Source organism: Anopheles coluzzii, chromosome 3 (assembly GCF_943734685.1).
Source record: "Anopheles coluzzii chromosome 3, AcolN3, whole genome shotgun sequence".
NCBI lineage: Eukaryota > Metazoa > Arthropoda > Insecta > Diptera > Culicidae > Anopheles > Anopheles coluzzii.
In genome coordinates this window covers 86,697,646-86,723,970 of record NC_064671.1, presented here as the reverse complement: position 1 = coordinate 86,723,970, position 26,325 = coordinate 86,697,646, and the positions used below count along the sequence as shown (strand labels likewise).

The following is a 26,325-nucleotide window of genomic DNA, read 5'->3' as shown; positions in this document are numbered from 1 at the left end:
TTCAAACTTTAAAAACGGTTTACTATGCTCTTACTTACTTAGTTAACCTGAGCTACAACCGCTTTGCGGTTTTGGCCTACCTCAGGAGTGTCCGAAACCGCTCACGGTCTCGCGCATCTGTCTGCCAGTCCGTTATTCCGACCTTAATGGCGGACGCCTCCACGCCATCTTGCCACCTCGGTTTGTGCCTCAGTTTTACTATGCTCTAGCTTTAAAATCTTAAAATCCAACTGTATTGGACCACGATTAAACCGAAGTGGAATGCGATTCTATCGCAGTGGAACGCGATTAAATCGTGGATGCACACATTCGATCGTAGTGGCCATTGCCCGAAGTAACGACCGTCCTAAGATAGCAGTACTCCTTTACTACCTCGAGATTGTCGCCGTCAACTAATACACTGCTTCCCAGATGGTGGTCTGAGTCTCCGGCAAGCAGGTACTTCGTCTTCGTCGCGTTGATTCTCAATCCATTTCTTGCTGCTTCGCGTTTGAGTCGGGTGTACGCCTCACTCACCTTTGCTGTTGTCCTGCCGTTGATGTCGATGTCATCCGCGAAGCCAAGAAATTGGAGAGACAGGTAGAGGATTGTGCCACGGATGTCGTTGTCTAGCCCCGCGCTTTGAATGACACATTCCAGGATGACGTTAAAGAGCAGACAGAGGAGAGTCCGTGAATCATGTGTACAACGTAAAAGGTGCAGTTAGAACGGCACGTAGGCCCGGCCTGTACCAGAAGCAGGTGGAGCAGCAATGCGAACATTCTTCCAGCTAGATGTGTGCCAGACAAATTTCACGTAAAAAAAAGAATGAACCGGTTCACAAGAATAGAACTACAGTTAGAATTCAATAGATGAATTGTAAGGTCAGAATTCGTTCTATCGTCAAAAGATAGATTGTAAATATGGGCTTGCTGTTTAGGCAACCAGGCGAACCGATCTATAGTTCTAATGATTTTCGAAATGTGTACCGATTTACAGAATTTACAAGTATTTCTATTTGCAAACGAACGGAAGAACCGAAATCACGTGCAAGTTCATTCTGATGAACGACTCGGTTCTATCACATTCACTTAAACAAACTGAAATGCCCATCTCCACTTCCAGCACGACGATCAACAGAAAGGAACCCGTTCAAAACGTAACAATTTCTCAATAGAATGTCAATAAAAAAATATGCATCTGCTTTGCTTTGGACGTACGGTTAGTAAAATATAAGTATAATATTCCCCTTACGAGCCGTTCTTGGAGACGCATTTCTCTAAACAGATAGTTTTAACTTAGGCACACGTAGACAGCTCAGTATGGGAGTGAAGGAAGTGCTCTGAGATTGACGACGAGATTTATACCGATTGCCTATCAAATTCGACAACTGCTGCACACACACACACAGCTTGGATGGAAGTGAACGGATTTACGCTATAATTTATAATAATAAAACATCTATCCTCTTTCTGTCGCGCACAGTACAAAATTAACGTTTCTGTTGCTAGTACGCAAGATTGCCAGCTAAAACAACTTCAAACACCCCTCCAGAGAGAGAGAGAGACAAAGACATTGGTTGCAGTTTCGTGTGCTTTGTAAAGCGTAGTAGTGCTGGTGCTGGGCTTCTGAAGCTGGCTTTGCTAACAATTTTCCAATTGGATCCTTAACTATCAGCGGGTGTAACTTCTAACATAGAGTGTACAACATATGTACAAGTAGGCAGATGGCGAAACGAAAAACGACCACCTGTGCGCTCGGTTTGTCGCATTGTTGAAGCAAGACAAAACCTTCCCTTTAATACTTTTGTTACATAGCATGAGATTTCGCTATACTTCACTGCAATATTCGCAGTATTCGCAGAGAGAGAAATTCGAGAGTAAGGGAGGGAAACATAAATTGATTCGCATTGTTTGTATCGTTCCTCGCTTATGCCCCCCTCCTCTTCAAAGGACGCATTCGCACTAAAGCTAGCTACAACTAAGTAATTCGTATTTTGTTTGTGTGTTTTTGTGTCAAGCCTCGCTCTTTCTTGCCCCGATCTGCTCAAATAAAGCTCCATCACTCGTGCAAATCGTCCCCCGGGACTAGGTTTCGAGCAGAATCGAGGCGGCCAGCTGAATGCTCCAGCCCGTTTTCTGCAGTGCCTCCTCACACCGGGTACGATTAGCGAGTCCAAGCCTATCAAAAGAAAAACAGATAAGACAGTACAATTACACATTTGCACGGCTTTTGTCGCTTGCCACATGCACTACTTACCGGCAAAGCCGTTCAATTTTAAAGTGTCGCACCGCCAGCGTGTGATCCCAGTTGACGGCCGCCAGTGAGTTGCGCGCTTCCTCTTCGTTCGCCTCATCACCGAGCTCCTGCAGCAGGCTGGCCACCTGTTGATCCTGCTGCGCCAATCGATCCAACCGCCGCTGGATCTGCTGGGCGGACAGTGGTGCCGACGGGGCAGGGCGAATCGGTCGCAACTCACTCAGCTGCTCGTTGGACACCTCGTCGTAGATTGCGGTAGCGTTGGGGCCGGTGATGTTGATCGCCATCATCGAGCCCTGCTGGCCCATCACGTTGTTGTAGATTTGCTGCGCCGGCACACGCTCGTACAGTGAGGCGGGGGTAGGTGCCACCACATCGTACAGATCGCCACCAACCGTCTGGTACACATCGGAGGACGCAATGCTTCCATTGTACACGGAGCTGTAGATGTTCGCACCGGACAGGCTCATCGTAGAGCCGTACTGATGGTGATGCGCCGACTGTACGCCGTTCGAAAGCGCAACGAAATTGTGCGACTTTTGCGGTGATACCGGCTGCTGGCCACCGTCGGGCAACGGTGCTGCTGCTGCTGCTGCCGCCACATTGTTCCTTTCCGCCCACATCTGCTGCACCAGCGTGTTGGTGTCGGAAGCGACCGGCTGCTGCACCATGTTCTGTTTCTTTGGCGATAGCGTAAGCTGCTGCTGGAGGGAGGCCGCCAGCGCGATCGAATTGGCCTGGTTGGCGTAGATCTGGCTCATCGCCAGGTTCGCCGTGGTGTCGTACTTCGAATGGGACACGTCCTTCGCACTGTTGCGTGCCGCATACGCGACCGAACTGTTCATGCTGTTGCCTGCGCTCGGTTCCTGCTTGTAGATGTCCTTCTCCAGCTCGGCCAGGAACGATTTGTCGAGCTTTTTCGGCGTCACGTTCACGTGCGCCGTTGAGCCACCGTACGGGGAGGCAAGCCCGTTCCCGCTGACGTTCACCTCGAGCGAATCGTTGTACGCGTCCCTGATGCCGCCCGGCGAGCTAAGTCCACTGCCGCTGGGGCCATTGTTGAGAGAAGAGAGCATATCCGCCGTTAGCCCATCCAAATCCGTTCCCACTCGGCCGTAGTTGGAGTTGATGTTCGATACCGATCCACGCCAATTGCCGTACACGGGCTGGGTCGGTGGTGCTGCCACCTGCTCGATAGTTTGCTGCCGCTTAATGCTAGCCATCAAGTCGCGTGCACTGACCGAGCTGGAGGGACCACTCTCGTAGTCGGACGTTACGATCGTTTCCTGCTTCTGATAGTGCTGCTGGGCAGGTTGCGATTGCTGCGGTGCGAAAGGATCCGGTTCGGTGGCGATGCTAAGATTCAGCGTACTGTCGTGCACGATCCCGTACGTGTTGCTGTACTTCGGTGGCATTTGGTAGGGCGGTGGCTCGAGCTTCGCTGCGACGGACGGGACGGGTGACACGGATGCAAAGCTGGCGACGGTAGCCAGCTGAAGGTGCTGCTGTTCGTGCTGCTGTTGCGCCGGCTGCTGCGCACCGAATGGATCGTCTCCCTCCGTCGGGATGTCGATCGGTTCGTCCAGTATGCTGGCCACCTGGCGAACTGTGCCGGGCGCAGCGCCGGAAGCACCGGAACTCCCGCCGAACGTTGCATCGTCGTTCGGCGACGAAAGATCGATCAGTATGCCTTCGGTGGCGGCCGGCTGCTGGGGTTGCGGTGGCCGTGGCGGCCGATGTAGCTGCGCTTGGTGGTGCAGGTGCTGCTGCTTGGAGTGATTCTCGTTCACCAGCTTGTTGTAGGAGAACTGTTTCGATGCATTGCTTTTGCGCTCCTTCACGTACTGCTCCGAGATGCATTTGCCGCGCCGGTCGACGCTTACCAGGTCCTTTGATTTATCTAAAAGAAAATTGAGGGTTGAGTTGCTTCTTAGCATGATGTTGCATTTATTTAATGTAACTACTTTCTCTTACTTCGAAGTTTAACCTCTCCTTCCATCTCGAGCGTAGCCGGATTGCCCCAGGAAGCACCAAACGGTGACCCATGGCCCGTGTGCCGGAATGAATCATGCAACGGGCGGCTAATCGTGGCGCTCGATCCACCCGACGAGCTTGTAGAAGACTTTCGAGCATCGACCACAACGCCCCTGGAAGCAAGAATTAAAAGCATATTTTAAGTAAAACAGTACAAACGAATGTTTAGGGACTGTTTTCCCCTACCTTGGAATGGTGCCAATATCGAACGTTCGCTGATTCTGTCCCTTGATGAACTGCAGCTCGGGCCGATCGTCGACGATCACGATCGTGTCGCCCTGTTGTGCTGCTAGCCGGTTTTCTGCACTGTAATTGCTTACCGCTCGATAGATCGGTGGCGGCACGCCGGTGAGAAACTCTCTGTAAATCAAAAATATCAAATTAAATCAAATTCCTGTTCGTTCTTACTGGACAGTCAGTTTCTTACTTGATCGCGGCAAAGGTAGGCCGCTCGGACGGTGTCTTATCCCAGCACTGCAGCATCAGCTGGTACACATCGGGCGGGCAGGCATCCGGGTGATGTAAACGCTCCCCCTCCCGGTCAATCTTGCGCAGTATCTGCGACCCGTTCAAACCCACCCACGGATCCTCCCCGAACGTGAACATCTCCCACAGCGTCACCGCAAACATCCACGTGTCGGACGCGTGGCTAAACTGCCGGTAGCGCAACGATTCCGGCGCGCACCACGGAAACGGTACCTTCTTGTGTTCGGTCATCACGTAACAATCTTCCTGCTGGGGCAGCGCCCGCATCAGCCCAAAGTCGCCGATCTTGATCTTGTTCCCCGCCGCCAGCAACACATTCCGGCAGGCCAGATCGCGGTGCAGAAAGCGCTTGCTCTCCAGGTACGCCATGCCGGTCGCGATCTGCACCGACCAGCTCCAGATCATCGGCAGGGGCGTATGCTTGCACTGCTTGCGCAGCAAATCGAGCAGCGATCCGTTCACCGCCAGCTCGGTCACCATCATCATCGGCTGCGACAGCACGACACCGTGCAGCCGGATCAGGTTCGGGTGGTTCATCGCGTGCATCGCCTGCACCTCCTTGAAGAAGTCCTCTATCACGCCGGGCTGGGCGAGCGTGTCCGCTTTCAGCACCTTTACCGCGACCGGCACCAGATGATTGCCGGGCGCGTGCCACTCGCCGCGCCGTACCACCCCGAACGACCCGTCGCCCAGCTTGACCGAGAGCGTTACGTCCTTCTCGTGGATGAGGCAGGTTAGGGCCAGGGCGGACGGTTCCTCGTTTTGACCGGCGCCACCGACGGACCCACCGCCGGTGGACTTTTTCGGTGGCTGCTGCTTGCCGCCCCCGATCAGCTTGGACAGTATGTTGCGGCGCCACTGTTGCGCTTTGCGCTTCTTTACCGCTTCCAGCAGCCGCCGGATGCCCGGCTTGCCGAGCCCGATCTTCTCGAGATCGTCAACGTGCACGTAGTCGAAGTGGGCGAGCCGCGTTACCTGCAGCTCGTCCCGGATGCGGGGCAGAAACTGCTCCAGCTGGACATCCTTCAGCAGCTCCTCCAGCCAGACCGTGTCCGGGTCGGACATTTTTTGGAGGTGCTGTGAAAAGTAAAGGAAAGCTAGAGAGAAAGAGAGAAGTAGAGAAAAATGAGAAATGTTTGAAAACACATCATTTTATCAACAGTATTTTTAATGTCTCAATAAGTGCTGCAAAATGTCATACAAAAGTCTGACTGAAACAAAATCCATGACAGCGTCACGTACTCAATATTGATAATCAGAGGTGATACTCAAAACGATTGGTATGACCAATGCATGCTTCGTGACATTTTTGCGACCAACCCTTGGTCAGTCACTATGTCATGACTTTTTTTTTACTGTGATGTCACCAGTCGCCAAATGTCACTGACATAGTTATGACAAATTCCAGCTGAAACAAAATAATTTCAGCGTCACCAGCTCTACTGTGATGATCAGAGGTGACATTGCTTGGTGACATTGTGTGCAACCAACTCTTGGTCAGTCACGTGGTCGCGACATTTTCAGTCGGTGATCATCCCGATAGTCATGGGAGATATGCGGTGCGTGCAAGTGTTTCCAAAATGTCATCAAGCATGTGATTGGTCCACCAACTGTTTGAGTCTCACCTCTGATCAACTCAGTTATGTACTCACTGTTCACAGCCAGAAAAAAATCATGATTATGATTTCTCCCGACATTAAGCTCAGTTTGTCAGTCAGACATTCGACATGTCATGTCGCACTTTCATTGAGTATCAGCAATGAACATCAAGCTAACACGCTTGATTTCGTTGCTGAATATCTAGTGATGTTCAAGACATTTTGCTGAACTGGTCTCTCTATTAATAATTCGTTTGTTTAATCATTTTTATTTTCAAACGATCGTTCCACACTGTTTCCACATACGAACGAGCCTATTTTCAACTAATATCCATGTTTTGTCTTGGCAAGTTGAAAAACGATCGCCAAGGTGGGAATCGAACATCGTCCGGAGCTATAGGAGCCGTCGCGTGTACCATTCGACCATCGAATTCCATGATTCCTGCTATGTTAGATGTCCATTTGATGTTGTGACAGCAGTGACTTCCTATGTTCTTTAACTCCTATTAAGAGTACCTTAAGTAAATAGTTTGTAATAGAAGAATTTTGTTCTGTCTATTCAAGATACCTCGAAATATTTGCGAATCTCTTAGCCCAATTATAAGTTCTGCTAATTTCCCAGAAAATTGCTGCGTTCTACAAAGCCACTGAACTTTGAGTCCGATATAATCTGCATGGACTTTCATGGATGAGAGTTTAACGAGTGTTGAGAAGAGATTTGAAAAACTTCCTTTCAATTAAAATAAGAACCTACTTATTAAGCAAGCTCCCATGCGACCAGACGAGCCCCACCTCTATACTCTGTTTAAGAGTGCTGACGATGTTGATAATACCCCATCGTTTGCCACTAATTATAACTTCATGACGCTTTAATCGTGCGTCCCCGATTTATCAACAAAATTGTACCACAGGGCACGTTCTGCTTCTGCCCCAGCAGTAGAATTGAATTCATTCTTTTGGGATCTTTTCCCTGTTTCATTCGAATCCGCGACACACTCACTCAAATCGTCATCGTTGGCTGCACGCCCCGACGCCAACACAATTCGAGGGAGCAACAGTTTGCCGGCACCAAACGGTTTTCGGGCGATTATCAGCGTAACCTCCTCATAATTGTGGCACCAAGGCGCGTCAACGGAATGTGTCGGTGACCGTGGACACACATGCACACTTTTGCCACTTCCTGCGCATTTTTTAGAAGAGAAGAGGCAAGTGGTGGGATGATCAAGAGACGCCAAAAACCTTGAAACCAAAACAGACGGCTTCGGCATGATGATAGTAAGGGTATGGTACTTGATAAGCAGGTTTTTTGCAGTACTTAGACTTCGCTTGATGCAGCTGGCTTCGTTACAAACGTGACGGCAATTGTGCGCTCTGATTGTTCGTTTGATCGTATGTTTGATCCACCCAGAAGCAGAGATTGAAATTTGCAATTCTAAGTGCACAATAAGTAATGACACAAGGGTAAAGCCACTTGCCTTGCTCTTGAAGCAATAAGAAAGAGTGTGTAAAAGTTTTCTACAAACATGTGATGTAGATAAGGACGAAGTGAAAGATTTGAAAACAATAAATAAATGTATGCAATTAAATATAATTACATCTTCAGCAATTCAATTGATCGTTTGATTGGCCAAGCGTGTAGTCGTAGTACAATATAGCTCTTTCGGTTCTTTGACTGTGACCTTAACCTATATATTAATATTACTTCTTGAGGAAGGTGTGGCAGTAGATTGAATCCATCCGTGATTTGAACTCGCGATAAGCATGTTGTTAATTTCGAAAATTTGAAACTCCCAATTATAGAAACCTCACACACACACGGAAGCGATTCGCATCAATTTCATGCCTCACGGAACAAAGCAGCTTGCCTTTCGATTGCTACAACAAAATTGCAATAAAATCGCAACCAGCAAAATAGATTACAACGTTATTAATAAATGCCTCAAACTTTCAAACCTTCGGTTGCACAGTGTGAAATACCTAGCTTTGACTTTCAGTGCGGCAACTTTCACCGGGTTTTTTTGGAGAAGGAATTACAAACGCAAAATCTGCCATAAATTTATTAAATCATCCAATCATATGCAATTCCAGGGGACATGGATGCGCCACAGCTTCGATGCGAGCCGGGCTCCGTAGGGCGATTGGCCGATGGATTTCATTCATGCCGAGTAGATGATTGGATCGATCGTTACAAGACCACCACGACCGCGGACAGAGCGGATTTTGGGTGGGCACACAGTTTATTGCGTCATTTGGGAACAGATTGATTTGCTTTTGTAAACGTACGCAATCCCGCACCGCTGGCAACATCCTCCCGAAGCGTTAGCGTTTGTTTGATTTCAATCGGGTGAGCTAAACCGTCACACATGCACACAAAACGCCCTAACACAACACAGATGAAAGAAGAGGGAGATGAGGGAGAAGAGGAAACATGCGAAACCGATCGATTGCAAAACATTCAAAATTATTGCTTTTCCGGTCGATGGATAGTCAAAGAGGACTTTAAAAAAAAACAAGACGAAAACGACATCCATATAGTTGTAATTTCAGACGTAAAAATTATACAGTAAATGCGTTAATTGTTCTGAAATAAATATAAAATAATTCGAATACAAATGTAAAAGTAACAACAATAATAAACAACGTAAGACGAGCGCTAAAACAATGTTAAACAATGATAATAACAATACAATAACACCATTTTTAACTGTCTGCATGTTATTTGCACCTGTTTGCACTTTCATTCTCAGCTAAATGGTAAATGTGATGCTTTTCCCGCCATTGGGCAACAGGCGAAGAGAACTTAACTGTTGAGAATTTGCTTTCTCACGGGAAAAAGAGCTCAGGAAAATTATGTCTGAACGAGACAGAATTCAGGGCAATTAAAAACAGCCATTCAAACGAATGGGCTATCCGATGGAGAATAAAAGCAAACTAGAACTAGACGCAAGGACTTAAGGAAACAAACAAAAATGATATAAAACCCATTTAATAATTAGAAAACGAAAACAAAAAGGTTCATTGAACACAATTTACAAATTCAAAAATGGACCATTAAATATGGTAACGACTTAGTATTTCAATCATTTTAGAAACTTGTTCCAAAAGAAGTAAAGAACAAAAAACAATAATATTGTAAAAAAAAAACATTGAAAAAAGGTATCTTATTAGCAACACAAAAAGTGAAAATTTGAGTGAAATGCAGTTTTTATTTTTCACTCAACAGAAACTCTAAAGAAAGTAACAGCAGTAAACATGAAAAGTGAAACCATTCAACCGAGATCGACTTGAAAGGTGTTCGCCATGCTACTCCATGAATACCTGCTTCACCGCGTTGGTAAGAAGATAAGATAATCTCGTGCACTTGCCCCCAACCGCATTGCAAATGCTCGCTCGATCGGGAGCTAATTGAGCGGAAACATCACACACGAACAGATGATCACACGCCCAACCATCACGGGGCGCAGCTCGTCTTCAAACATAAGTCAAGTGCATGTAGCAAAATAGTGCAAAAAAGAGGAAACAATAGACCGGGAGGGTGGTGGTCGATTAGGTGGATGAGCTGCTCAGACACTAATTGAAGGTAATTGAACGATGGAGTCTCTCCCGTATTACTTTTCCTGTTTTCGCTAGTGCTAGACAACCAACCCAACCCAGCTCAGGCAGACTGCACAGTTTTGAAGGGAATGCAACACTCCCCGCGTTCAGTGTCAATAATATTAGACGTTAAGGAGTGATAATCGCGTAAAGTGAAAATGGTTGTAACGGATAAGTGACAGCTTAACCAAGAGAAGTAATCCGAACCGAAGGAAATATGACAATCAACCCACATTACTTTGAATTTTGACACAATCGATAGTTTCAATCGGCAAAGAGCAGACATGGTTTACTGCAATACTTCAATCACTCCACCCGTCGGCTCGCTGCCTATACTATCGATCTCACCGTCGATTTAAAGCGCGTCATCGCGTTACATCCGCTTGCTGTGCACGGCGGTGGTGCTGGTTTATCGCAGACGGTAACCGGCAGCAGCTCATTAGAATAATTGCATCCTCTCCTATTTACCCTTACTACGGCTGGAAATGGTAGATTGTGTCGTTCGTTAACAGGTTTAGTTTAGAACCCCCTCTTCGTACGCGCTATCGAGGCGCTATCGATCGATCATCATTAATGACAGTGGTCGCGCACTACTTGCCCTCGAATGAATAAGGCAGTCGCGAAGTAATGATTTATTAGAAGAGTAATAAGTATTATAAGGTTTATAGTAATTTAAACTTTGGTGGTAATTTGATCGGTAACTTAAGAAGGTTTTTTACAACATGACATCATCAAATGTGTTTTGCAAAACAAATAAAGACATGTTCACGCATTTTTACTTACTTAAATAATGAATTTAATTTTTAAATTTAAATCATGAATTCATCCCGATTCAAAATAAAATTGCGTATTATCCAGAATTAAAAAAGCAATTTTTCCTTCCCTTAATACAACGAATTAACAGTCTTTTTTAAGAAATGACTTAAAGCTGTTTATCTAATTCTAGGTGAATTTCATTTTTGCAGATACATTTGATACAAGTGTTTCATACTTTTTGTACTGTTTTTAAGTCTTTATTACATTTTTCAAAACACATCCTTTCGGGATAAGCAAAACAGTTTGCCGAACCCTGACCAAATATTTGTGTTTCATTCCATCTTCATTCGCATTTCACGGCAGGTCCGGTGTGGATTTTACAATTTTCCCAAGGTCTTTGCTATAGGAATTTATTTAAAGGGAGTAGAATACTCCTCGTTTCTCAGATAGAGTATTGAACTTTATTTTCAAATAAAGTAATATGTTATTAAACAGTAAAGTAATATACGATTATAGTAACATATTAAAAGAAATATGTTATTCCTATAAACAATACGACCTTTTTGAACCATTCTTCTTTAAAAAAAATTGATTTATACCAGATTAAACCAGTAATACCAGATATTAAAACAAAGTTTAAGCCTGAAGACTTCAATATAATCTCACTCTTCAATATATAAAAGACCACCATAATAACAAATTGGAGCAGAACATTTGGAAGCTTTAATACAAATACATACGTCTTTTTTTAAAGACAAATACAGGGTTTTCCGAGTCAATTTCCAATGTCTACAATTTGTTTCATTGCTTGCGAGATGTTTTTCAACAGCTGTAAAACGTTGTAATTGCATCAAAATAATGTTTCACTTCTTCTTCCACATGATTTTCAACACGTCCCAAGCTGGATTGAGTTTGACAGTTCTTCGTGGTGTGTTGAAAATCATGTGTAGGAACTGAAATTTTATTATACACGGTTTTCCAAGTCACTTTCGAATGTAAACATTGTTATTAACCGCGTGCAACATGTTAATCCACATTAATCTGATATTTCATTTCCATCATAATAATTTTTAATTTCTTCAGCATGATTTTCAACACGACGAAAGCAAAATTGAGTTCGACAGTTCTTTGTTATGTGTTGAAATCCATTTGTTGAAACTGAAATTTCATTTTGAAGCAAATACACCATTTGACCACCATTTGAGCTGTTGAAAAACATCTTGGATGCGACGAATAATTAGGTGCACATTTGAAAGTGATTTGGAAAACCCTGTAAAGCAAATACAGCATTTGACAGCTGTAAAAAAAACATCTTAGAGGTGATGAATAATAATGTGCACGTTCGAAAATCACTTGGAAAACCCTGTAAATGCCACAAGTGTTCAGGCTACGATATTTGCATGATTTACAGTGACATTACTCAGCCTATATGTCACCAGGAATATCCTATCTTTGAAAGTCAATGTCACATTAATCGCAAATGTTTAGTAAGACAAATATGCCAATTACGACAGTGTGCTTCGGCATCTATTGCCCCTTTTGTTTTTAAAAAGTGGTTAAAATATCATGGTTAAAAATCACAAAGTATTGTTGATTTTGTAGTACAATTTGCAGTACTTTTTAATTACCGATCAAAAAATTGTTGAAACTGAAGCATTTGACTATGAGGCTGTATAATGTTGTCCAAAAATGATCTTACAAAAGATTTATATTTTAATATGTGTGTTGAAATGGAAATATTACAAAAAAAAAACACAACATTAAAATGTTCAGCACGTCTCGCAAAAAAAAACCCACAACCCGCCATCGGACAAGACCATCGGTCTCGAATGACAAGGACGCAAAACCGTGCATTGCCGGTGGCGTAATCGGCAGGTGATCGTGTACAGTACCTTCCCACCTTGTACCGTACACACGAAGTGTTCGTGTGTTTGTGTGATCATTCTGCCGATCAAATGCGTCTTCTCCATCCCTTTCCGCACATGTGCATCAGGTGGCATTAGAGGTGCACTGGACCGCGGACGAAACGTAACGACCAACCCCCTGTGTATGGGTGACGATACTGTAACAAGGTAGCAAAAATGCACTTTTTTTTAATATGCAATCATTTACCACAGCTTCCACTCCCCCTTTGCCACCGTATTCGGCTGTCGCGGACGACTCTGCTCGAGACGAGACGGTCTTTTTTCCCCCTCGGCATCGCGGCAACATGGCGGCACGAAAACGGAAGCGAATCACACCGTGCTGCAGAGCACACGGTGACGGTGAGATGAACCCGAATGATATGTTTATGTTGATCGTACGAACGCGATCGTGCGCCAGCAGCGACGAGCGAATGCGCTACATGCGTGGAATATTAAACAATAGGTAAATGGGTGGTAGGAAGCGTCTGTCGCCACCTTTTTTTCCTTGCGGGGCTGCAGCGAGCAGCGTCCATCACTGTAAGACGCAGTACAAACATAAAGGGGGGATGATATCACGTGTATGCACAGCTGCAGAACCTGACGACGATGATGCAGCGGCCGCGCTAAAGACCATTTCGACGGCGGTGTTTTTTTTGGGGTGTCGTCACATTTCCTGCGTCTATTTCTAGTGCAACGACGTGCGTTCAATCCAAATGGGGTTTGGTGATACCTCTGGTGGGTGTGTGAGTGTGTTTTGGGAGGCCCATATCGAACGTTTGGACGGTGAATAATTTTCATTTCATTCCTTCGCATTTTCCTCCATCGTTAAACACAGCTCCTCCAATTCTCACGCAACCGGGGGTTTGAAAAAGGTGTACACACACACACACGCAAGACATTCTATTGGAACAGGCAGAACAAACCAGAGCTATTCCACACAAAACATTGCCTTCCCCCACAGGCATACGATCGGTTTTGGAGCTAGCAAATAAAAATGAAACTTCTCCTCCCGCTATGGGTGGGATAGACTCAACAAAATTGAAGGAAAAAACACACAAACAAAATCAACACATCCTTCGCTCTGTTAATGGGGGGAAAAAAGGAAAACGAAAATCTCCATCCCGCGCCACCACGAGCGCGCGCGTTCGGTTCGGCCATAAATTTCTATCATCCGCACCACATAAAATGCCATTTTCGGGCAGCAAAAGTATCGACGCGCACCGGGTCCGTATCTCGGCGGCCGGGGTCGGCGGTCCGGGTGCCGTGATGAAGATATAACCGGCAAAGGAAAACAATCACCACACACACGGGGTGGATACATTTCCTTGGCTTCATTTTGCGCCACCGACGAGAGGTGCGAGCGATACAGCACGTGAGATGAAGGCGCCCTGAGGATGCAAGTGGGAAAGTGGTGGATGGTGCGCTTTTCTTTGAAAGCCAGGCCAAGAAAAACATCCAGACATTCTTGGGCACGGGCTGATGGAAGTTTTAAAGGTAGTTTTTGCAGGCAATGTGGAAGGAAATGTTTTGAAATTTCAAAAAGCAAGCACATTTAACTCCTATTAAGTTATTAAAACTTAAAACGAAAACTCAACTAAATTTGTAAATATTGATACTATAAATTTAGGTATAATTAGAATAATCATTGAATCATAATCATCTAACAAATCTATGAAGCATTTAAATTGGTGTTATTTCAAACATATGAATGTTGAATTGGAGAACTAAACATTCTTTTCAAAAAGGTTTTGAAGACAATGCTTTAATAAAAAAAATCGATTAAGTGTTTCCTTTTAATTTTGAACTTTTTTAGAGTATCAACCCGCGCAGGAAGTAAAAAAAAACACGTGTTGGGAAACTCAAATGAAATGGAAATCAATTGTACAGACTCGACCGGATATTGTTTCCCATGCTTCGGACAGACTGAACCGTGCGATCGTTGACTGAGCTGAATGTCTAACTGGGTTGCGCCTGGAAAGTGTGTATTTTTAAGCTCATATTTTAAATAGTTTTCCGTAATTATCCACTTAGTATTTTTTAGTATTTAAATGTAGCCTGAGAAGGCTTGTGATTCCTTGATTGTCCAATGATATACCACTTATAGCTGAATCTCATAAGTTAATTATACAGTGTACATTTGTTGCATTTATTCTTGTATATTCCTCATCGGATTGAGGGGTTTCCCCTAACATTTCCCCTAACATGCAACTCTATCGGTTCCAGACCCAAACCAGGTGCAAGTTTCGTTGCAAATCCAGAATTCCTACGCTATTTTCTTCGCTCTTCCTACAATGCAAAACGAAGTGCCGCAACTGGATTGCAACTGGAACTGTATCGGTTCCAGACCCGGACCAAGTCGAGAATAGGTCCAGGTAAAGTTTCAGGAACGGAATATAATCGGGGACTATTTTATGATCATGATCAGTTTATGATCAATTCCAAGACCGGTATGGGTTCATGAGCTTCTAGGAGAGAGTTCTAGTACTAGTATAGCTTTAGTATTAGGTCCAGAATCGGTATGAGCTCATAAGCAATTCCTAAATCAGAATGAGTAATGTATTGGTTTAAGGACCTGTATGGATTTGGTTTTAGTCTTAGGTCATTTTTTAAGAAGTCGTCATAAGTTCCTCATTTTAATTGGGTTTCGATGTCATTAATGTCGGCATATTGTTCGGAGTAAAGAGGAGCATTGACATTTCATTGTGCAGTCATGTAACCTTTAAATGGAAATGCGTTTAAAGGCCGGGCTACATTGATCGTACTCTCTGGTGTAATTTTGATTTTCACTAGCGCACCTGGCGGCGGCTGACCAAAGCATTTTTCCAAACAATTTGAAGCCGCTTCAGAAAATATGTAATTTTTCTATGATTTTAACCTAATTTGGACAAGAAAAGTTTTGTAAAAGGTAGATGCACATGTCATGTACGCATTGCATCCATTTTCATGGCAAAAAACGATGAAAAAACAACTTAAATTTGAGATCCGGCACGACCATTTCCTCGACGACCAAAAAAAGCTTCCTCCAGCCGCCGCCAGATGCGCTAGTGAAAATTGAAATTACAGCAGAGAGTACGATCAATGTAGCCCGGCCTTAATATTGCTGCCTTCAAAGATTCAAGTCCAGATTAATCCTAAAGGCCGGGCTACATTGATCGTACTCGCAAGCGTAATTTCGATTTTCACTAGCGCATCTGGCGGCGGCTGACCGAAGCATTTTGCCAAACAATTTGGAGCCGCTTCAGAAAATACGTTAAGGCCGGGCTACATTGATCGTACTCTTTGGTATAATTTCAATTTTCACTAGCGCATCTGGCGGCGGCTGACCGAAGCATTTTGCCAAACAATTTGGAGCCGCTCCAGAAAATACGTTAATTTTCCATGTTTTTTACTTAAATCGGAGGATAAAAGTTTTTTAAAACGTAGATATACATGTCTTGCACGCATTGCATCCATTTTTGCAATGGAAAACGATGGAAAAACTACTAAATTTTGAGATCCGGCAGGTCCATTCCCTCGATGACCAAAAAAAGCTTCCACCAGCCGCCGCCAGATGCGCTAGTGAAAATCGAAATTACACTTGCGAGTACGATCAATGTAGCCCGGCCTTTATTTTTCCATTTTTTTTACTAAAAACGGAGGAGAAAAGTTTTGTAAAACGTAGATACACATGTTTTGCACGCATTGCATCCATTTTTGCAATGAAAAACGATGGAAAAACTACTTAATTTTGAGATCCGGCATGACCATTCCCTCGATGACCAAAAATAGCTTCCACCAGTCGCCGCCAGATGCGCTAGTGAAAATCAAAATTACGCTTGCGAGTACGATCAATGTAGCCCGGCCTTAATAAAGAAACAAACATATAGTACATTCATTTTACCTTTAACGACCTTTTTGTATGATTGTCCATTTCACCGAAATGTTTGGTATGCTGCTAATGGTAGCGATAATAATGGCATTAACTAACATTTGTTCATATTTTGATTGTCTGTTATTGAAGCTGTGCAGAATAAACACAATCTGTAATCGTTAGAAATCCCAGAATGACGCAAATCATGCGGACAGTCATAACAAAGTATTCAGAGCACTCCAGCGCCCATGCTGTATTGCGTGTATTGGCCGTGTAGTCTGAACCAACTATTAAAACAAGACCTTTTTTGATTGGGTCATGCTCCAAATCAATGTTGCGGGGATTTCCAACTCACTTTCGCATGTGCATAACATTATTCACCGACAGCAAGATTGGTTTCAACAATTCTAAACTTTCAGTTCTTACACATGATTTTCAACACATCACAAAGAACTGTCAAATTCAATCCAGCTTGAAAATCACGTGAAAGAACTGCAAAAATATGATGCAAAAATATGATGGAAAACCAACATTTGATAGCTGTTGAAATACATCTCGGAATCAATGAAAAATATTGCAGACATTGGAAATTGACCCGGATAACCATTCACTAAAAACTGTACGACATTCGTCATTTGTATAACTCAATTTTTGCACCAAAAAGGGCTAAGCTGATGATTTTACCATACATCAATGGCCCATAATCTTCCACTCCACCAGTTAGCAATCTGTGGCGCAAAGATCTTTCCCAAGAATTGTGTGGCCGCATCTGACGCGAACTGGATCACACAACGAGATGAAACCACAGCCCGCACTGATGCAACAAAGTATGTACGCAAAAACACACCAGATACCCTCTAGGCAAGATCGTTTCTAAGTGATTTTAAGAATTTAGGTTGAAAAAGTACATGTCTCTGGTGTGTACGTTTTCAAAGGCACAATTAAATCGTAGCAAAGTTCACACGTTACTCCAGATTCATCTTAAGCTTTTCTTAGCTCGCCTCCGCAAGCCATTGCATATGTGTACGAATTCCCTTTTTTTTTTTTTTTGCTACTCGCAACAAAGTGTTGGAACACGAACTAAAGGCCCAAAAGTCCAGCACAACTCCCCTCCCGCCTGTTACTAAAAGAGATTGTAACATTTCTCCAGTGACGCATGATGATCGCGATGTGCGCGTAGTACAAATCGTTTGTTTTGCCAATCTCCCCGCACTGTGTACATTACTACATTGCAACTTTTTAATTCCATTTCACTTGTGTTGTGTTCACCAGCAGCGTTCATGGACCTTTTGGTGCTGTTTCCTTTAACGCATCGCGAAACACGAAACACATTTCGTGCGATCGAAACGCGAGATCCGCTCCCGTTTTGTATTGATGAGCGGGCGCAAGAGTTCGATCGCTGGGTAGAGTTGAGTTTGCCGTCCTTTTTTTTTTTTTAGCTGTTTAATTATGAATCTCGGCTGCGCTGGAATTATCAATCATTAGAAAGCTTGTTTTGCTACAATTGATCAAAGGAAATACCCCGTACGGGTACTGAACCGAACTGAACGGGGTTTTTCCTCCCACTGGTGTCATGATGTCGTATTTCATTTTGTGGCACCAAGGAAATAATCGCTGACTCTTTCTTTAATCATAATTTTGAATTTTTAACCAACTTTCATGCAGTGTCGACTGTGTCAAAAGCCTTTGACAGTACAATACAATGTATTTTAAACAAAAACGTTGCAGTAAGTTTGTTCGGTAAGAAATTACAGGGATATTCAAGCCCTTTTTTCATTGTTTTTCACCTCGTGTAAGATGTTTTTTCCACATGACTCTGATGTTTCGTTTCCAACATAAATTGTATTTTTTTTTTTTTTGCTTAATTTGCTTTAGTTTGAAGTGCCCTGTAAAGCAACAATTTGTTCAAGTTCAAGTTTTCAAGTGTTCCGTTCCAGTGTTGAAAATCATGCTGAAGAAATTAAAAATTATTAGAATGGAAATTAAACATCAGATTGATCTTTTTGGTTTTGATGAATAGAAACATTCGAAAATGGCTTGCAAAATCCTGTATATTTGCAGCACAATAAAATTTCGGTTCTACCACATGATTTTCAACACATCACAAAGAACTCAGTGCAGCTTGTGATGTGTTGAAAATCATGCGAAAGAACTGAAAAATGCTTGTGATGCAAACACAACATTTGACATCTGTTGAATAAACATCTGAAGCAAGCAGTGAAAAATGTTGTGAACATTGGAAATTGACACGGAAAACCCTGCAACGTATTGAAGTAATCAGTCCAGCGAACGGATGAACGGTTCGAAGAACGAAATCTTCGTTTGATTAGACATTACTGACTTAATTTCTGTATTTAATTTAATAATTAATTTAATATATAATTTTTGCAGTTTTTTTTGCCTTTTAAACAAACATTTGGGCTTGAAAGTTGTAACAATATAAATTTTAAATGTATACAAAGTTGTAAATTCTTCATTTTTGCCTGTAAAAAGTCAACGCAATGTCTGAGTGTTTGTATCAAATCTAAATAAAGAAAAGACACACAAAACAAACTATTTGTTCACCAGCAAGACACAACATGTGACTGTGGACACACACCAAAGCTAATATTTAATTGTTAGTCACTGTTTGTTTGTTTATTCATTTGTACACGGGACTTTACTCTACGCCGATTGGGTCCATTCTCTTCTAGGGCCAGTGACGAGCGCTTAAAAGCTCAAAAAACTTCCAAAAGTTAAGCTAGGATACTGAGTAAAGCCTTCAGGGCAGACAGTGGAAATAATAAATTGATTTAAATGAATTAAAATAAGTTAAAACTTGACCAAACAAACCAACAACGGTATTGCAAATTTCCATTTACACCCCCTTTTTAAGACCTTTAAGCCCTTTTTCCCACCCAGTTAAACCGTAATGCAACAGCAACGCTTATTGTCCATTCCTCCCGGCTTATCTTAACCCCACCAAACCCCCCTCCGTTGTGATAAGCCCTAGCATAGAGCGCACGGAAAAAGCACGTCCGATCGTACCACGTCCGTTTAACCGATTCCTGCTCCGTTTGGAGCACACTTCACAGCAGTGCTTCATCAACACAAACAAACAGCCGGTTCACTTCCGCTCGCTCGGAAAATGTACAAAATCGCATTGAAACTGTACCACTTCCGGAACGGGTGGGAGAGAGGTGTCGTCTCATTCGACAGCTTCCTTCAGAGAAACCGCGGGTCGAGAAATTTGAACCGTTTTGCATTCCCAGCTCTGGTGTAGTGGTGGGAGCTAGGAATCGGACCTACCCGATTCCGATTCCGTGTTCGGAATCAATTCCGGAGCCGATTACAATACTGGAATCGATTCCGATTCCGGTGTCTATTCCGGAGCCGATTCCGGAGTTGGTTCCGGAGCCGATACCGGAGTTGGATCCGGATCCGATTCCGGAGTCGAATCAGGAATCGATTCCGAGATCGGCTCCGGGATCGGCTCCGGAATCCAGTCCAGGATCGGAATCGGCTCTGGAATCAGAATCGACTCCGGAATCGGAATCGACCTGGGAATCGCAATTCGCTTGTCCCCAGAAATGGAATTAGCTCCGGAATGAGAATTAGTTTTTGAATTGAAATAAGAAGTGTGGAAAGCGAAATAAGCCCGGGAATCTCCATGTGATTCGATCATTTACAAGTAAATTTTGATTATTTGCCGCTATCAACAGGTAGAATCATTGAACCCAAACGCCTATATTCCTATGAAGATGCAGAAAGCAATCGACTCCGTTTCGAAGCCAATTCTGATTTCGGAGTCATTTCCGATGTCGGAGTCGATTTTGATTCCGGAGCCAATTCCAGAACCGATTCCGATTCCGGAACTGGTTCTGATTCCAGAGCCAAATCTGATTCCGGAGCCTATTCCGATTCCGGAGCCGATTCCGATTCCTGAGCCGATTCTGGAGCCGATTCCGGAGCCAATTCTGGAGCCGATTCCGGAACCAATTCCGGAGCTGATTCCGGAGCTGATTCCGGAACCAATTCAGGATCCGATTCCGGAATCAATTCCGGAAACTGATTCCGGACCTACTAGCCAGAATCGATTCCAGAAAACTTCGGAGCTAGCCGGAATCGACGAAATCTTCATTTTTCCCATCACTACTCTGGTGGACGGTTTTAGGTCTTCATGCGTGCTTCATGTTTCCACCACCACCACCATCTGGTGGGGGAAAACACTGTGCACAACCCTACAGAACGATCTTGTGACGCCCGGCAGTGTCACCAGCCTTGTGGAATCGTGTGCAGAGTACGCCTTGAAAGGGTTGATGAAACCTCTTTACTGTTGGCACCAAGCAATGGAACGATCATGCCCTACCAATAGAAACATTTCAAATGATTCCTTTTTTATGCAAAAAAAAACATAATCGAACCGCAAACGCAAGCCTCGGTGGTGGTGGAACCCAATGGAAGGTAAATGCGAGAGCATACATAATAAATTAAACACATTCAGCAACTTTTCACCGAAGGTCGGAAGTAACCTGTCGACAACTAGGCACAGTTCTGGAGAGAGGGAGAGAGAATGAAAAAAAAAAACATTCCATTCCTCTTTGCAAAGTAATATCTATTTGTCTCCGGAGGCAAATACCGAACCGACTTCACTTGACCCAAATTTACAGTGAAAAGAACGGGCCGTGTCCTCCCAGCCCGCCCGGTCGTGGGATAGCAGGCATGCGTTAAAAAGGGCATCTCTCTCTCTGTTTAAAATTTATTCACATGTTCGCACACACACAAAAAATTAAAAAAAGGAAAACGCAAACGGAGGAAGATACATCCGCCCTGCCCACGGTTCCGCGTACCAAACGGCACGTGTGCAAGTTTTACCGGCACTTGACGCACTTGTTAGGGGTTTCGCTTTTTTTGTGTTGCCCTCCCAGCACAGAAACAACTAAATAAATTAAAACAACAAGCAACCAAACAAGATGGTGCTGCGGCAGTTGCGAGACTTGTTGAGCCGAACACACGAGCGGCACGAGCCACTTGGAAAATTGTGTGTAGCACGCGAAAGAACTCCTGTTTTTTTCTGGTTCGCTCTCTAAACGGGAAAAAGGGCCAGAAACGCCCAGAAGGATATCATTTTATGCTTAGCGTGAACGTAGCACACTCCTCCGCATTAATGGCTCGTCCGACATTCTATATCTGTGGCAAAAGGCTGGTCTTATCACAGGCTCACTTTCGGTAGAAGAAGAGCTGGAGACATTGAATGCATGACCCGAGCAATATATCGGTCAAGGAGAAGCTTTCTCGCCGGCGCCCACACCAGCGCTGTCCTTCGCTGGACCAATGACACCCTCGGGGACGGCTGTGCTCACACAGTCACACTTAATCTGCGATGTCCGTGGGCCCCCCGTCCACCATTCATTGCTTGATTCATTCATCGTTTCAATCTACGCGTTGTGGGGGCATGCAAACAAAAAAAGCCGCTTCTTCTCGACGGGGGACGCGATTGCTGTTGCCATGCCACGATATTGAAAAGCTAAAAGTTACAATGTAGTAATAAATTGTGTTTAAATAATAAATAACTAATTTTTTTTATCTTTTGCGAAGGATGAGCTGATATATTGTTTGTAAGAAAAATCTTCTCTGGTGATGCACACCATCTTGGCATTTTGGCACTTTTTATCTCAAATATTGATATTGCCTTTTTTAGGCTCTAAAGCTGCTGAAATCGTCTCTCCTGAATGTAAAAATAATAGTATTGCCTTTAAATTATATAATACAGTGAACCCTCTCTTATTTGACACCTCTCCAATTTGAAAAACCTCTCTTATTTGAACATTTTGCACAGTCCCTTGATTTCCAGTACATTTTTGTTCCTCTAATTTGGAAAACCTCTGAAATCTGTGTCCCTCTTATTTGTGTATGGTGTTGCTATGGTTATTGAATGATGCGATTCTGTTCGCAGTTTCCTATAGCAACAGTTAAGGCTGCATACTAAATGTTCTGTCTCTTTCTTGTTTGGATGGACCTTTCATTCACTTTCCACCTCTGTAATTTGAAAACCCCTCTTATTCGACAGTCCCATCGCCTCTCAAATAAGAGAGGGTTCACTGTAGTTCAAAAATGTATTACAATTCGTTATTAAAATTATTGGATTCATCATTTATTTCATGTTTATTATCGCTCAGGCAAATGAGAGTTCCGATACTAAGAATGGTTTAATATCAATTTATTTGCCAGCCATGGAAAAGAGCCTCACGAGGGGATGCCAACTTAGCAGACTTCACTGAAATTCTCAAAATCTTTTAATACTTTAAGTTCAAATTTTTAAAGTAAATTATTTTGTATCAAAGCTTCACTTATTTTGGTTGATGACTAACATTCATTAAATTTGGAATACACAGGTTCAAACAAAATATCAAAAACTGTATGCCTTCCAGACAGAAATTGAGCTGACAACGAGGCACAAAGAGGCAACAATAGTGATACACTGTCAAAAATTGATGACTGAGAGAGGCGAGTTAAAGCTAAAATGAAGTTACAACGACTGTAACGGAATTATTTGTTTTAAAAAAAAAGCTTCTTCAGTATCTGAACAATCCTATTTTTCCACTCACATTTGCGTAAGCTTACCGGGGAAGTCACACCAAACGTTATCAGGAGAGTTTACTTGAGACAGAAAATGACACCAATCAGTGGAGGTATGCAATAACCCTTAATTTGAGTGCATACTTTCGCAAAATTTCAGCATATTGTTAAAGTAATGGAACTCCAAAATGCAACTTTCAATTTCACACTATTTCCTCTGTTTGTTGCTGAAGAATAGTGTAACGAAAAATAATGATTAATGTTACATAAAATTCAAATTGTGTTATTACATGATTGAAGGTGTTTCTCCTTGGAAAGCAACCTCTAATGTGCAGACAGCAAACAATTATCCCTTAATTTAATTGCATTTTGTGGTTGTAATTCCACCTGCATCATAACAATCAAATACAAACAAACCTTTTCCCTTTCCAACCAATCAAATGCTCATGTGTGTTTGTGTAGTGCTTCTCGAAAACCTTGACACTACAAACAGCGTACGCTGCCAATTGAATCTAATGGAGCTAGTAGCCGTACAATCAAACAACTGCCACGATTGGCACGTGCAAGACACATCCTTCGCCGAACGATCGTTTGCCCCACACGATCAAACTTCCTTCCTGCACGTGCTACGGAGCTGCATGTTCCAGGGGGTGAATAGAGGGTTTTCCAGGAGTTCTCATAGCTGTTGGACACGTTATTAACTTAATGTAATGGGAATTGGACTCTATAGCACACTTGTTGAACGAATCCAATAGGAATTTTCAAGAAGCCTATCCAAAACGGGTGCCATAGTGTCCAATTTGCAGCTTATGAAGTTCACTTCCAATAGGAAAAAAGTCAAGTAAGTGTCCCACAACGATGAGAACCCCTGGAAAACCCTGTAAAGGGGGCCAACAAAAAAAAGAGAAACGGTTGCCAATTTGCTTTGATAAAACGATTCTTCGATTCGCGTCCCGAAACCCGATCGAAGCAGGCTGTACCACCAGCAGGCGAAAGCAAAACAGCTGCATCTCAGCACACACACAGCATCTTGCAGGAAGAAGCATCGGTTGATGCAAAAAAAAAAAAAAAAAACAACCGGACGATGGCGGCAGGTGCAAACCGGCAAACGCCGGGTCAGGTAAATTGGTGGCAAAACAAAAAAGGCGAGTTGGTCCCCAAACACTGGAACGATTTTTGGGTGCCGCCAGGTAACCTGGCGCCGACCGAAAAAGGATGCCCGTGGTCGTGCTTCGATCGGTCAGGAGAGATGCTAAAAAAATAAAATAAACAAAAACAGCAAAAACGGTACCAGCCAGCCAGCCAGCCGGTGCGGGGTGCTTACTTACCCTTGAAGGAGTTATCCTTCGGATCGGACGGACTACGAGGATGGTGGTGTTGGTGTGATGTCGGTGCCTGCTGAGTGCTGCTCAGTTTCGCTGTGTGTTGGTGTGTGAAGTATCAATCTCGCTCTATCGGTTTGGTTGCACACAGGCACAGCAAAAACAACGGAAAACAAAACCCTTGCGCGGACGACCTTCGGGCGAGCGTGAACTTTGTGTTGGAACTTTGTTGTTGTACGGGGAGGACTGTGGCAAATTAAATCATCACATTGGGTCGGTTCTAGCACTTGCTGTGTAAAATCACTTCACTCACTCTCTTCGGCACGCACTCGCACACGTACAATGATCACTTTGGCTGGACAGAACGGCCAACCAAATGCTGGAGGGCACAGCTTGACCCATTCATGTCGCGATTCTTTCAACTACACCATCATCATCATCATCATCTTCTCGGTGTTTCGGCGATTTCGCGAACACGCTTCTTTATGCCACACCAAACTGGACCTGCAACAAATTGTAATTTATTATGCTAGAGCACTTTACACGGTAGATTACACGATCGTACTAAAAGGCAGACTTTAAAAGATGTCAAAACAGGGCGCAACATTTAAAGCTAAAACTTGCAGTGTCGACATACGCAGCAGCAGACACACAGCATCTTACATCACGACGAGCGGACCAGACTGCTGCTCTATCGCTCTCTCCCTCACACACGAACACACGCAAAAACCATCGTCAGCAAGCTTTGTTAGGGAGGAAAGCTAAACAAAGCTGACCTCCCAAAAAAAACTGGACCGCAATGTTGCACACCATTTACCGACACTTTTTACCCTTCCCGCACACACAAACACACACACACATACCCGTCTGGCGAGGGTTTTGGACACACAACGCGAACACAGTGAGATTCGGTGATACAAAGGGCGAGCCTGGGCACCTCCACTATCGATCACAGAGCGGACACATAGAGATTGCCGTGTAGAGACGCCGTCTGTAAGCAGCTAAAGCATCCCGCACACATCCAACCCAGACAGCTGTACGGTCAAGGGCTGGCTGACCATCGCACCTTCACGTACCGCGCCACCAGTTTTGCACACACCACGACGACGACAACAGTTGGACCCGCACAGACCGCACACGATCGTTGGGCAATTTGTTACTCAGAAGCAACCCGATTTATTCACACCCCAGCACACCCGCGACGTACGCTGCTCCGTGCGACTGGTTCGAGCTGACGATCCGCGTTTTATGATTTGCATCGAAGCAATCCGATGTTTACCGTTTTGGTGTGTGAAAGGTGCTTTTCTGCCAGGCTGGATCGAAGGAGCTGACCAAGGTTTGTAGATTTGTTTTATTATTGCAGTGAGGTTTTTTGTTGTTGTTGGATAATGACAAGCAAGCATACGGTAAAATGGAAATATGTAATGCTCTGAAAATATTATTTTATGCGAACGAAAACACGAAAACAAAAAAGAAGTGGCAATAATTTGAAAACTAATTCCTTATTTGTTTGTATTTAAAATGCAATTGAACCGGAAACAACTGGTTGGTAATTGTCAAAAGCTGCAATAAAAATGGCCGCTCACTAATGTCAAGGTTAGTGTTTCTCGTTTTCTTCGGGTGTGTTTTCAATGTCTATTTTCACCCTTACAAAACGATTGGAAGGGTTTGAATAAACGACAAATATTTCACAATTTATTTTCGTATATTATGTACCATTCAAGTTTATTCTTTTCTGTAAACTGTAGATGGAGACTGCAATAGCTCGCGTCAAGCTTGCCAGAATCCGTTGAGCTGGTCTTCTCTTCCGCGCTAGTGATGGGTAATCCAAAGCGGAGGCACAGAAAAACTCCGACTCCCGTGCGCAAAATATGAATCCGACTCTGGATAATAACCGGAATCGTCTCCGGATCAGTCCGAATAAGTCCGGATCTGTTTAGAACAATCTGGATCAGTTCGGATGAGTCCGGATGAGTCTTAACGAG

At 43.8% G+C, this 26,325-nt stretch overlaps 1 protein-coding gene across 6 annotated transcripts; it reads right to left on the bottom strand.

Moving 5' to 3' along the window:
* Window positions 1-1,183: 1,183 nt before the first annotated feature.
* Window positions 1,184-25,648, bottom strand: LOC120956955 (activated Cdc42 kinase Ack). Of its 6 annotated transcripts, none has more exons than XM_040378806.2 (7): window positions 25,548-25,648; window positions 24,347-24,844; window positions 4,700-5,855; window positions 4,459-4,632; window positions 4,213-4,385; window positions 2,239-4,138; window positions 1,184-2,160 (listed from the first exon to the last, which is right to left on the bottom strand). In XM_040378806.2, the coding sequence occupies exons 3-7, from the start codon at window positions 5,821-5,823 to the stop codon at window positions 2,067-2,069; spliced, it is 3,465 nt and encodes a 1,154-aa protein (XP_040234740.2). In that variant the 5' UTR covers window positions 5,824-5,855; window positions 24,347-24,844; window positions 25,548-25,648; the 3' UTR covers window positions 1,184-2,066. The 6 variants fall into 6 exon arrangements, with proteins under 6 accessions (XP_040234740.2, XP_049465098.1, XP_040234739.2 ...); XM_049609141.1 differs by having other exon boundaries at window positions 24,906-25,637; XM_040378805.2 differs by having other exon boundaries at window positions 25,204-25,637.
* Between the last annotated feature and the right edge of the window lie 677 nt (window positions 25,649-26,325).

What these genes read in the sequence shown, in the direction of transcription:
- LOC120956955 (XM_040378806.2), bottom strand. Translation starts at nt 5,823, where the DNA reads ATGTCCGACCCGGACACGGTCTGGCTGGAGGAGCTGCTGAAGGATGTC. An exon ending in CCTACCTTTGCCGCGATCAA is followed by an intron (nt 4,633 to 4,699) that starts GTAAGAAACTGA and finishes TTTGATTTACAG; the next exon opens with AGAGTTTCTCACCGGCGTGC. An exon ending in AAAATTGAACGGCTTTGCCG is followed by an intron (nt 2,161 to 2,238) that starts GTAAGTAGTGCA and finishes TTCTTTTGATAG; the next exon opens with GCTTGGACTCGCTAATCGTA.